At 41.9% G+C, this 14073-nt stretch overlaps 1 protein-coding gene across 1 annotated transcript; it reads left to right on the top strand.

Annotated features, from left to right (window-relative positions):
- Positions 1-325: 325 nt before the first annotated feature.
- Positions 326-3875, top strand: cbx5 (chromobox homolog 5 (HP1 alpha homolog, Drosophila)). Its single transcript, XM_083894710.1, has 5 exons — positions 326-427; positions 977-1157; positions 1868-2102; positions 2500-2600; positions 3001-3875. The coding sequence occupies exons 2-5, from the start codon at positions 1027-1029 to the stop codon at positions 3140-3142; spliced, it is 609 nt and encodes a 202-aa protein (XP_083750836.1). The 5' UTR covers positions 326-427; positions 977-1026; the 3' UTR covers positions 3143-3875.
- The last annotated feature ends 10198 nt before the right edge of the window (positions 3876-14073 follow it).

Below are 14073 nucleotides of genomic sequence, written 5' to 3'. Positions count from 1 at the left end.
GCACAAATGAATGTTTTCGATATAATTGTGTGGCAACCAAAAATAGCACATCAAGACTGATATATCATCAATTCTGAACGAGACTGACTCAAATATTCATTAAAACATACAAATGCTCATATCTCGTGTGTATCTTTGTTAGGGTATTTAATGTATCACATTGAACATGTACATACATGGAACGTGTGACTGGGATGGTGGTAATAATGCAAACACAGCAGCTTAGTAGGTCATCAGCTGAGTATGGGGCGGGTACGTTCATTGTGCGCCTTAAACGCGCGCTTTTTACGTACAGACAAGCGCACAGCACCTTTATGTGGGTTAGGCTAAATGCTAAAGTAGCCTCAGCGTTAGTCGTTCAGTCTACACATATCCCCGAATATACGTGCCGTCGCTGCGGATAACCGGCGGTCCACGCACCCAAAAGGTAAGGAATGTTTTACACGTCAAAATCACGTTTGCGATGCTGCAAGTATTTATGTACGTGTGTGTGTTTTGTGTTAAATCGGCTAGTGTTAGCTCAATGAAGCGTTAGCTTGCAACTACCTTCTTTAGCAAGGTCGCTATCATGCTTAGCGTTTAGCTAGTCGCTTAGCAAACAAACCTTCACTTCGTTTAATTGCGTGCATTTATTCAAGTTTTCGGGCTGTTTTTCAGCGTGGGTCAGCCCACCCCAACCCATATGCTTTTATACGAGTCGCGCGTTACGTATTTTGTGTTCAGTCTTCTATTTATGGGAAGACTTTCTTCGTTTTGCCCTGCATGCTGCACTTTGAATGAACGACAATGAAACGATGATGGCATCTGTCTTGCTAAATCGGGGATTTTTTTCCCATTAAAGTACACCGATCGATTTCTACAAGTTCCTCCTTTGTATGTATCTGAGATTGTGTAGTTGCTTTTTTCATTTGACGGCGTATCATGCATATGTGTTCTCTTTATAATGCTAGCTTCAATGTCGTTCCATCTTGTACAGGGAAGTACCTCTGGCCTGCAACAGCGTAGTGTTAAACAACAAACTTTGCAATGGGCAAAAAGTCTCGCGAAGATGACTCCTCTTCCTCTGACGAAGAAGAATATGTTGTGGAGAAGGTGCTGGACAGGAGGGTGGTGAAGGGCAGAGTGGAGTTCTTCCTGAAGTGGAAAGGATACTCGGAGTAAGTTGATTTATTACCAGTGTGCTAAGCAGTACAAGCTCCAGTGTAGATAAAAGCTGCTAAAACAACTTGGGAAGCAGAGTATCTTTGGAGTCTGGACATTTGGGTGGACTAAGATCATATTAAAGTACACCACACCATCTTGAGCTGTAAAAGATTGTAAACAAAATGTACATAATAATAACTCTAGATAAATATATAGAGACAAGAACCTGTGTTAACTGTAGCCACATTAAACAAAAAAACTAGTACAACTGGGTAATAAGCAGCTGGATGCAACATGAAGCCAGCAAATTGTTATTACTATTTATTTGCAGAATTTCTTCTTCTCTGAAGGTTTCAGCATTTACACTTTATTTGTGAACATTAACAGTTTCTTTTCTCCACATAACACATACATAATCAATTAAATAATTAAACAAAACAAGACATTTCAAATGATCATAATTTGAGCTAAAGCAAACACTGATGGACATTTTTCAATGTTTTCTGACATTTTATGGATTAAACAAGTGAATCGAGACATTAACTGATGATGAAAATAATGGTTAGTTGCAGCCCTAATATTGAGCCATCCTTAGTTCTAAATCATGATGTTAAAGCATGTTAATTCCAACAATGTTAATATCAAGTATCCTCTCATGCTATTGATTTTCTTAAATAGAGATTGCTGCTGCGACACTGACTTGTGACAATGTGCTCTTTCTCAGGAAGCACAACACATGGGAGCCAGAGAAGAATCTCGATTGCCCTGAGCTCATCTCAGAATTCATGAAGACCTACAAGAAAAGCAGCAGCAGCAGTGGAAGCTCAACACCGAGCAGTGGGGGCAAGACAAGCATGCCCTCCTCGGGACGACCCAAAGACTCGAGTAGCTCAAAGAAGAAGGGCTCAGATGATGAGGATGAGGAGGAAGGTGGAAGTAAATCCAAAAAGAAAAAGGAGGTGTGTAATGTTTGTTTGACAATGGCAGCTTGCTGTCAACTTGAAGCACAATGTGGTAGAGCAAATCTGTATCAGTTAAACAAAACGTCTGAAGACTATTTCAATATTATATGGTAAATGGATTTCTTGCATGTGTAAGTTTCCCTTTTTAATAGCTGATGATTATAAAATATCCGAAGAAGTCTTGAAGGCACAGAAAATTAAAATGTTGCATTTGAAGAACCTTCCTATAAATCGTCACTGGTCCAGTTGAAAACGCAAGCAAAACAGTGCCCTGAAACAATCTGTATATTAAATTGTTTACTTTTGTATAAGAACTTAGGATGAATAGTGAAATACTGCATAAATTGAAGTGTAACTGTAAAAGTGGATTTTCTGTGCCGTCTTTGTCCTTCAGGATGACATTCTTGTTGCGCGTGGATTCGAAAGAGGACTTGAGCCAGAGAAGATCATCGGAGCAACTGACTCTTGTGGGGACCTAATGTTTCTTATGAAGTGGTAGGTTTAACTTAAATCTTGCCCCAAAGTTATTGCATTACGTTTAATTGCAAATGTACCACACGTTATACACTAAATGGTATTGGTGGCTATGGGAAATTTCCGCATTTTTCTTTTCAAAACAACAATATTTGAAAAAAGTAGTTTGTCAGGTTCAGTGAAACTGGTGTGTAAGTGCTCTTCTGGTATCTGGGAGTCAACCTTTGGCACTGATGGTGCTACCTGAAATAACTGATTTTCTATTGCCTGCAACTTGTCATGCATGGTTATTTAAAATGGGTTGGATAAATGTGACGATTGTCCATTAACAGTACTAATAATCCTGACTTTGAATTCATATACCTAGATGCACAGTCCTGAATGCATTTTAAAGCCAATCTTTGGACTTCATCTCTTTCAGGAAAGATTCTGATGAGGCTGATCTTGTGCTTGCCAAGGAGGCTAATCTTAAGTGCCCTCAAATCGTCATAGCCTTTTATGAGGAACGTCTCACCTGGCATGAAGACAGTGACAAGAAGGAGAAGGACGCTGTCAGTGCATGAGTGCATTACCTCAGGAGGGAAATGGGACCTCCTGTCCTCTTCTGCAGGGACAAGCTTGATTCAGACATTTTTCACACCCAACCTCCCACCCCCTCCTTTTAACCATGTCCAACAACAGAGCACAAGGGCCCCAGACTGCTGAGACGAATCCATCTGACAGGAGGAGAAGCTATAGAGGACATGGGTGAAATGCTACTGGGGAAGAGGTTCCTGCTGTTCTGTCTTTGTATTCTTTTACCATCTTTTTTTAAAATGTCATTACACATCTTATTTTAGTGCTTATAGGATGTGATGTAAGTTGGTAATCATCCATCCTCATGGGCAGGTGGTCATGTCAAAAAATAGTCTTGAGGGCCAGAGTTGGTACAAACTTGACCAAATTCAAGCAGTGCACCCCCTTACATTCAAGAACCCAATAATGAGTCTGTAGTATTGATATTCAGTAAAGCCACAGCAGCATTTTCTCACTGTATAATCACCTCCTTTTTTATCTCTTGTAGAGTTTCAATTTGTACTGTCTCCTGGGGTATAGTGACTTTTTAAGTTTGAAAAATTGCAGAGGACACCGGCCAATCATTGTCTATATGATGTAGTGATGATATCCTTGTTCATTTTATAAATGTGTTTGGTTTTTTTTTTATCCAAGTTTTATTCATTGTAAGGTGTGTGTTTTTAATTTCTTTATGCTATCACCAGTTGACAATAAAACAGTTTACAGAGTTTTGTACCTGGTTTCCCCCGTGTTCAGTGTTATCTTTGGACCAGTCTCGGTTTCACAGGTTAGACAATCCTTGCTGTATCCAGACGAAATGCAACCAGCATTCACACCAGCCAGTGAGGTCTGCCACCTTGTGGCTAAAAGATTGGACTGTGTGATGACAACCCTGTAGTTTTTGACAGATTCTGAAAGGGTATATTTTTAACAAAGATATGGTTAAGTATGTTCTTGCTCATTATTGTCCTGGTTTAACAAAAAAAAAAAAAAAAAAATGTTTTCTGAATTGTGTTGTGACAGTCATCACCATATATGTTGTTGGACAATGTCACACTCCCTGCCAAGTTGATGTAAATTCTCATCCACAGTTTGATATTCTGTGTGACTCTTGGGACCAAATTCATAATCTTAACAAAATGAAAATGTCCCCTCAATATTTAATCTATATCAGATTTTCTGTATGAAGGCTTAGTCTCTTCATATACAGTACAACATCTTTTAGACTGTAAATGCTATTTTCATTCATCAAAAGATATTTTGTCCTCTCTTGGGATGTGTCAGTTATTGCCACATGCAAATTGACTGTTAAAAGCATGTGGACTCTAATTCCCTTTTAATAAAAAAATGTTTTTTGTGATAAAGTTGATGTCGTTTGGCTTTTCTTTAAGGATGTGTCTGGAATTTAAATTTAAATCATGAATAGTAATGTGTGAAACGAGTAATAAATGAGCCAAACTAAACCTTAACTTTCGGGACATCTTCTATTATAAGCTGGAGATAATAACTACATGTCCTGGGGGTGATGATAAAATAAAATTAAGTCACAAATAGCGTTCTCTGTCAAAACAACACATTTACTTTTATGATTTCTTTATATTGAAGAAGAGCACTAGCTGCTCTCACCCAGCAGGTGGCACTGTTAAATAACACCAGCTTAAAAGTAGTACTACTTCTATGCAAGTTATAATCACAGTTCAACTCATAAATCAGCCTATTCTGATCAGTCTTCACTATGCAGCCTTCACAGGGACACTTTCACATCTGCCGAACCCATGTTTGTATTCACACAGATTTCTTTTTTTATTATTTTAATAGGGTTTGAAAAAGTATCAGGCACTAACAAACAAAAAAAAGGCTAAATTAAATCTCAATTAAAACAATCTCGTTTAACACCACAACACTTCTATAAAAATGGAAAACATAACATGTAATGCTGCTATATGTGAGGAAAGCTCATTTCTATCCATTCGAAATTTACTTAAACAAATAGAAGAATACAACACCAGCTACTTTCCATTAAAGTCGGTCAAAACGAAACTCAACTGTACAAAAAAAATGTGACGTGTTCACTACTTCGATGAAGAAAACAGATGTTGCATAAGTGAAGCGTCTGCAGCTTCTGGGAACAACTACGATATAGAAGTATAATAATCTATATAGTGAATGTTGACACTAATCCTGGCTCTTCTCTCACCACCCTCTTTTTCTTTCTTGCTGCTTTTCACAGAGACTCTGTCTTTCTAGCTCTCTCTGACACACACACGCGCACACACGCACACACACTGCTGCTGAGCTACGTCTAACGTGATGGAATTTTCCTAGCAAAAAGGCTTTTACACTCCAAATGGAATGCAAAGGTCACTAGTAAATTTCCAGCCCCTGGGACCATTAAGCTGGGCAAAGGGAGCGAGCAGCAGGCTGTTTTATGGAGCCTGGAGCTGTCTGCTGACAAACCTGGGCCAGAAGGTTTGCTTGGGAAAGCCACAGTCGTACTCATGGGAGCTCTGCCTGTGATATGTGTGTGTGTGTGTGTGTGTGTGTGTGTGTGTGTGTGTGTGTGTGGCAAATACAGATGCAGAGGCAGTTCTGGTCGACGGCGAACAGCCGCGTGTAGAGTGAATCTTCATTGACGCCAAGCATCCAAATGAGGAAAATCACCTACGAGCCATTTGTAAGGAGTGTGTACTATCGTCTGGCAGGGTCAATAGGGAGCATTTGGTGCCTTGTTTAGTTAAGTGTCAGCGTTTACAGATGCACTCGCAGATTTATTTACACCGCACTTAAGTATGATTTGATATTTTGACTGAAACATTTGCATCCATTGTTAAACATGCAGTATCTTTTAAATGGGAAACAATAACACTGCTGTCGACATCTATCTTGCAGAGTCTGCTTTTAAAAATATAGCTGCAGTTTTGGCCTTATTTGTTTATTTATTTATTTATTTAAAACAGCCTCCTTGCACTTCAAACAGATCCCCTCTTATACCAGCAACTTTTAGTGCAAATGAGCTCCAGTGGGTATTGCCCACGGCAGAGGTGGGTCGTCCTGCAACACATCACACCAAATGAGCGTCTGGGGAGCTACTGTGCAGCTGTGGTGAGGGGAAAGCACTGCTGCAGTGGGCCTCATCAGTGTAACACAGCTTGTTCAAGGATACCACTAAAACAACAAACAAACAAATGTGCACGCATACAGATAAGATTATCGCACAGCACAATACATTGCAACCAAAAAAAAGAAAAAGAAATCATAGAGTTTGGTTTCAGGGAAACTGTGGAGAAAAATCTCTCCAAGTGTCGTAAATTTGGAGTGTCACAGAGGCCAGTGTAATATGATGTGGCCTTTTTCTTGCGCCGTGATCATGGAGACACAGCTGCCAAAACCTTCTTGCAGCCAGACGTAAAGGTCTGCAGCGATGACGGGCGCATCATCTCTGAGCACAGGCCACTGATCTGTGTGAAGGTGATTGCGATGTGATGCTCTAATTTGGGTGGCTATCACACTTAATGCGCAGTAAAGCACCGCAGACAAAGCCTCTTCCTTCTAAATGTCCCTCTCGACTGCGACATGGCTCTCACTGCCGACACTCTGCTGGCTGTGCTTCCCCTTCGCCCCCCACCCCCAAACTCCTCCCTTCATCTCCTCTCCCCACCAGGGGAAAGAGTTATAGCTGCCATAAAAGGCAGGTAATGCATTGTTAACTAATTCTGTCTGCTCAGAGCTGATATATCCTCTGCTCTAAATCTCTATGCTTCCAATAAAATGCAAATGCTAATGCTTGCCCTCCATGAGCTGATATCATTTTTAACAGGCCAGAGGTAAATGCTAGAGAAGGGTGGGTTGGGCCAGCAGTCGTCTGTTACATGCTGGGGGCTCTGAACCTTTATGGTACATTCTGTCGCAAAAGGGCCGTCCACAAATGATCCACACGCTGTACACGAGTGTGTGGCTGTATTTATGCACATGCACTGCAAGAGTATTGAGCTGTACACGCATATGTGCAGCTTGATCATTTAAAGCGAGCGTGGTGTCTCTGTAATTGAGCAGCGAGCACTTGAAGCATTTCACTCAGTAGTCGTTCACCATCAAATAACAGCGGCCAATTTGCCTGTGGATGCGATGCATCATTTTTCCATGTTAATAGCGGTGTCATACTTCATGTAACCTTGGGCTTCTAAATATTGATCCACTTCTAGATTTTCAATTATCCTGTGCCATTTTCCTGCCATCTGGTAAGGACTAATGATTTGTGTTCCTTCATATCTGGAGGCTTGTCCAGTAATTAGACCGTAAATTAATTTGCGGAGAGAAAGCAAAGAAATTGTAGGCATTAAGTAAGTCCTCGATGGTTAGAGACAGAAAATCATAGGAAACCACAGCACAGTGTTTTATTCACTCAAATGAGATAATTGGATTACAAATTCCAACACCGTAACTTCTCTGCTTCCCGCATGTGCCACTTGTTTTTCTTTCAAGTATTTAAAACCATGCTGGTGCTAGTGATTGCTTATCAGCCAGTTCTTCAATAAAAGACGAGAAATCATCCAGCGACATAATTATATCTAATTACTTTGCAGTGCAAGCAAGCAGCAAAAACGATTAGGAAAAATGGTATATATTAGTGTCAAAATGTGTGTGAAACTTTGCAGAGAAATGTGTCGTGAATCCATCAGTGGATTTTAAATGACCCCCCGTGCAGGCACACAACAATCGTGTGCTCCGAACCCAGCTCTTATTTACAGCACAGCTCAAGTAGAGGTACTAAAAATTCAAATGCATCTTGATTGATTTTAAATTGGGAGTGTATGCTCTCCTGCAAGATTAGCTCATTGTCCCCTGCTGCTAAATTACACATAGTGATTGGGATTGTCGCTGCAGTGTGGGAGCATTACAACTGCAGCTCCCTTTGCCATGTGGAAATTCACATTAGACAAGCCTAAGTTACTCGCTTACAGCAATTACAAGAAAAAATGTGTCACCGAATGGGCTTTTCTTGTGATGGAAAATGTTAAAATCAGCGGGGCCCGAGTTTAAATCACACTACACATTGTGTGTGTGTGTATAGAGAATGAGGGATGGTGACTGTACGACTGTAGGTGGGGGGAAACTACATTGGTGTACCTGCTCTACATGACACCTTGGGTGTTGTTAAGCAAGGCCACAGCTGCCGGCATACTCTGATCATATCTTGTGGCGTTTGAGAGGCAAGGTCAGCCAATCCAGAGCCCACCTGCTGCCCTGTTCTCCATCACACACACACACACACACAGTCTCTCAGCCCTGGCCTCCCCGAGGAAACACGCCTGGCCGCTGCACCGCAACAGACAGCATGTGTCCCTGAATTTATGATGGCGACTTATTGGCGGCCTTTCACGTTAAAAGTCATCTTGAGTTTCCCAGTCTAGCCGAATGTGGAGCGAGCGTTAATCCATTAACATTCAGAGCAGACACGTAGTGAGGCTGGCTTTCTGCCTGCCCTGAGCCCTGACAGTCTTTGACCCACCGATGACCACAGCGTTCTCCTGCCTCTGCTCCCCCCCCCCGCCATAGGCTGCTCTCCGCATAACACAGAGTCATAAACAAGCTAATGTTACACTGTATATGAATGTGCAAGTTTTATATGCTTGAGGATCAGTATGCGAGGCTTATACAGTAACCCAGTGAGAAACATCCAGCTGGGACGGCCTCCTTTTGGAAGAGGTGGGAAAAAGATCACATCTGTCCACGATTGGACTCTGCACGTCTTACATCACAGGTTGTAAGTCTTTCTATTTCCATCCGAGATTAGAGTTCAGAGAGGCCATGAAATCCCTGCGATTTTCTGTTGCAGTATTTATTTCACTGGGAGATGTTGGAGTTTGAATTAAATGATCCACAGGTCCCAATCATTTTGGCAGGAACTTAAACCCTAGCTCGCCCAGGCCTCAGCACAGTGAACCTTCAATAACACCGGCCGGTCTGCTGCTGGAGGTGGCTTCTGGACTCATTATAGTTTTAGTGGCTTATAAAAGCCTTGATAAATACTTTATAAAACCGTGTGGCAAAACAAATCTAACACATAAAAGAAGTCATAGACGCTACGCCACACAGGATAAAGGGGATCCTGACAGGTTCTTGAATTGGCTTTATAATTCAGTGCAACAACCGACATCCTTATATGGACCTCATCATCCGCTGAGGCCAACAGGATACGTTAAACACAGTCAAGTGCTCGCGGTCTAGTCCATTACACTGATTAGCAGTAAACACATTTGTAATAAAACTTAGTGAAATAGAAGAGGTCAGTCTTTGTACTGATTCACAGTTGAGTCTTGGTGAAATATAACGTGTCTAAGGTGTCACACTTCTGAGGTTGCGCAAGTGATGCAGAGCTTTACTTAAAATCTGTAACACATACACACCGATTTATCCAAACAGCTCGTGTCTAAACACTGAGTCCTTCATCTCAACTGCCGGCCCAAAAATAAACCCAGCGTGATGGGGGTCCAGAATGTGTGAGAGAATCTGGGAAGCAGAGCAGTCCAAACAATGTCTTCCTACCTCATGGACAGAGACGCCACGCTCTTCCCTTCCTAAACCCTTGCCCGTCCCTCTGCTCACTGCCACTCTAACACTACACTTTAGACTGTCAGTTTGTCTGATGTGTTTCCATTTATAAAGCCCTGCTGCTGTCGAGGCTAATGAGATATTTAACTTCATAATCATGACAAAGGAGCAGGGAATTAGCAGCTCCAAACGAGTTCAAAGACTGGTTCTCAACGCTATGCATCGGAGTACAACACAGCCAGAGTTATAGGGACACACATTCCTCTGAGAGACGCTTTCAGCTTAGGTTTCTAATTATATACAGTATGTGATTATTGTGTGAGGATATTATGACAAATGCCAAAGAGCTTTTCCTGAGTTAAGATTTTATTTTAGGGTTAGATTTAAGTTTAGAGTAGGATGTTAGGTATCTATCTATCTATCTATCTATCTATCTATCTATCTATCTATCTATCTATCTATCTATCTATCTATCTATCTATCTATCTATCTATCTATCTATCTATCACAGCTAGTTATAGTTAACTATCTATCTATCTATCTATCTATCTATCTATCTATCTATCTATCTATCTATCTATCTATCTATCTATCTATCTATCTATCTATCACAGCTAGTTATAGTTAACTATCTATCTATCTATCTATCTATCTATCTATCTATCTATCTATCTATCTATCTATAACAGCTAGCTATAGTTAACTATCTATACATGCTAGCTATCTACCTATCTATGCATAATAGCTAGCTATAGTTAACTATCTATACATGCACGGTATCTATCTATGCATGCTAGCTAGCTATAGTTATCTATCTATCTATCTATCTATCTATCTATCTATCTATCTATCTATCTATCTATCTATCTATCTATCTATCTATCTATCTATCTATCTATCTATCTATCTATCTAAAAGACTTCCCTCCAGTTTTAATGCACTTGTGTTGCCCCGTTCTGAAATCTGTTCACCATGAACATTACATAAGCATTACTAGACGGTTTAATGAGCCATTTTAGCACAGCTTTCTTTCTTTTTCTTTTACATCATGCAGTGGTTATTAGAGGAAGAGGAATAGGAAGGAGAAAGAGAAGAAGAAGAAGAAGAAAGAGTGTATCATGTGTTTTCACTTTTGACCTCTTCGCTGTGGCATGTACACACCTGGTTCAGTTTAGAATGCTGTTTCTGTGGAATAGCTGACGGCAAACCGGCTAGTGGTTTCATCTGGGGAGAGGAGGTCCAAATGTTTACGCCACAGATTCTCTCAAAAGGTTATTCTGTGTGTGTTCTTAAATTTATTGTCATGTCAGCAGTGAAGAACACCGCGTTGCAGGCGCAAAATCAAAGACTCTGCGTCTGTAGTAAGCCAGGTAACCAGCGCTGAGGCATCCAAGTTGAAACCTGAAGCAAATGCTTTCACCTCAAGGCAACATCAACAATCTTGTTAAAGAGGAACGTTTCATGTAGATGTTAACAGGCCTAGAAAATAACCGTTGATTGTTTTGTTTGCCAGGCTGCATTACTAGGTTTTTTAAAGGGCTTATTTTGGCCCCAACTATGTGAAAATGTATGTCAGATGTCCTGACTTGATGGGAAGGGCAAAGCACGTCCACCTCATGACTGGGCTACTCATCTGTTTCCTATTGGAGGAAGTGATTCTAGCAGGAAGGCAGGCTGGAATTGAAGAACAGTAAAATGAGAGTAAAAGGGTAGAGAAACAGGAAATGACAGTGTGACCCACTGGGCCTACTTACTACTTTGCCAGAGCCCCCTGGCCACAGCCAGCCTACTGGGCCAGCAGTTTCCATCACCTGCTGCTTCTAGTCCCCCCACATAAATCCAGGTGCTCCTGAATAAAGCTCTCTTTCTCCAAGAGCCACGGGAAGCCAGGAGGAGGGGTGGGCTGCACGCCAGAGGGGCTGTTGCTGCTCCAACAAGGACGCTCTGCCTCCTTGTGAGAACATGTCTTGGAAATTACTACTGGAAATACAGCTAAGCTACAAGAGGCAGAGAGCGGGGGATTTCCATCAGCCCCCTGACACTTGAAAGCTTCATTCCTCCACTTTATTAATTCTGCCTTCTAATTAAAAGACGCTCAGCCATTCGATGTAATGTTGCTGTGTCTTATTACAATTAGCCGTGTCCTACCTGCCTGATATTACAACAGGCCTGGTCATCAGGGAGAACCTTTGCCCCCTCTCAGCTCCTCACTGCCCCCTGCCACGCTGGATGGGCGCTGCAGCCGCTGAGCTGATAAACCCAAGAAATCATTCCGGGCTCCGGCCCGAGCTCTTTACAGTACCTTCAGCGCTCCCTGGTGATGGATTAATGCAATGTTGTTGTCACTTTATTGCCATTTTATTGCCCTGGTGCAATTTACCAGGCTTTATGTGCCTGCGCTGTCCGGCGGAGAAACGCACAAGCGCGTGTGAGGCCAACATTCCGAGACAAAGGCCACCGCTCATGCGATCACTGCGCATGTGTCAACACCTCTCTCTCTCTCTAATTTTCATTTTTTGTGTGTGTAGTTCAAACAAAGCGTTATATCCACCCATGAGGACTACTGGTCCTGACAAGGTCAGTGTTTATGCCAGAAAGGGTCCGAAAGGGGTAACAAATACAAGTACACACAAATACAAGTACACGCACGCACGCACGCACGCACGCACGCACAAACACACACACACACACACACACACACACACACACACACACACACACACACACACACACACACACACACACACACACACACACACACACACACACACACACACACACACACACACACACACACACACACACACACACACACACACACACACACACACACACACACACACACACACACACACACACACGTCTTACCACATTGTGGGGACCACATTCGGGACCCGGGCATAATGTCCCCACAAGGAAAAATGTCCCCGCAAAAAAGGTGTTTTTCCAGGGGGTGGTCCACATAAGCATAGAGAGACAAGAACATACACACAGACACACAACTACATGTCTTTACCACATTGTGGGGACCACGTTCGGGACCAGGCATAATGTCCCCACAAGGAAAAATGTCCCCACAAAAAAGGTGTTTTTCCAGGGGGTGGTCCACACAAGCATGGACAGACAAGAGCATACACACACACACAGAGAGAGAGGTGGACTAAATCAAAAATACGACTCATTCAAACACAAATGGGGCTCTATACGTGCGAGCAGATGAAAGCATCGCCACTGAATCTTTCAGCCGCTTGATGGACTTCTCATTCACGGCTGCTGTTTTACACTCTCACCACCTGAGGGCAACATCACGCAGGCCGCCCGCAGCAGCAGTCTGATGCAGCAGCACCAGCAACTTCTTCAGATAATGTTATGTTAGAATATTTATACGCCTCCGTCATTTAAATGTGTTCCGTGCCTGAGGATTAAACTCAGAGAGAGAGCGTAATCATCTGCATTCAGATATAGGGTTATTGCCATTTCCTTATGTTGCTCTAAATCCTATGTCAGGCCGTGCTTTGCAGACGCCTCGGTTCATGAGCGAGGCCTGTCTCCCTCTCTCGACAGGACAGTCTCATTTTATGGATTTTTCTGATATTTTGGATATTCTACCATCATATTAAAGCTGTTAATCATCTCAATGGCCACAATTCTAACACTTAAAAAACACAGCAAAACACATTCCACATCTTACTGTCACAGGTTTTAAAGTCAAGACAGACAGACACACACACACACACACACTGAGCCACAGCTGCTGATCTCAGGTTGTTGTTGCAACATGTGAAGCAGCTCTGTAACATCTCTTGCCAAACTATTATCTTTATCATGATGTACCTACAGCCAACTCATTAGGCTGAAGACAGCAGTTCCTGGTTTGCATTCTTTTTTTTGTACCCGTTGTTAGTTGAACACGATACATATTAATTTAATGGCTAACATTTAAACCTATTTTTATTACTGGTAATGGATTACATCAGTTGTTAGTTGTTTATGACTGACATAGGTCTTAAAAAATAAAAAATGTTAGATCACAGTCTAATGAACAAGCAGACACATTAGGCCAACCTCTGTTTGAGAGGCAGTTCATGTGGTCATGGCAGAAAGCTGCCACCAGAGGGAGCACAGATGCTGCTAAATCCAGAGGGAGCACCTGATAAATAAACCTTGGGACTATCTTTTTTTTAAAATGCAGTATTGTTCTTTCACAGGCATGAAATAATTATCATTGCAGATGCATATCAGCACCTATGAGATTATTCAAACATCAAACAAGCCCTCCGTTCTGTTAATTTGTGCCTTTAAATGTATTTTATGTCTCATTTAGTGGGCTTTGGTGTGGGGGCGTCTGGGGATGTATGTCTGTGTGTACATTTCCCCAACATCTGCA

Source organism: Microchirus variegatus (assembly GCF_963457635.1).
Source record: "Microchirus variegatus genome assembly, chromosome: 9".
NCBI lineage: Eukaryota > Metazoa > Chordata > Actinopteri > Pleuronectiformes > Soleidae > Microchirus > Microchirus variegatus.
Note: the sequence above shows the minus strand (reverse complement) of the source record. Positions and strands in the feature narration are given on the sequence as shown.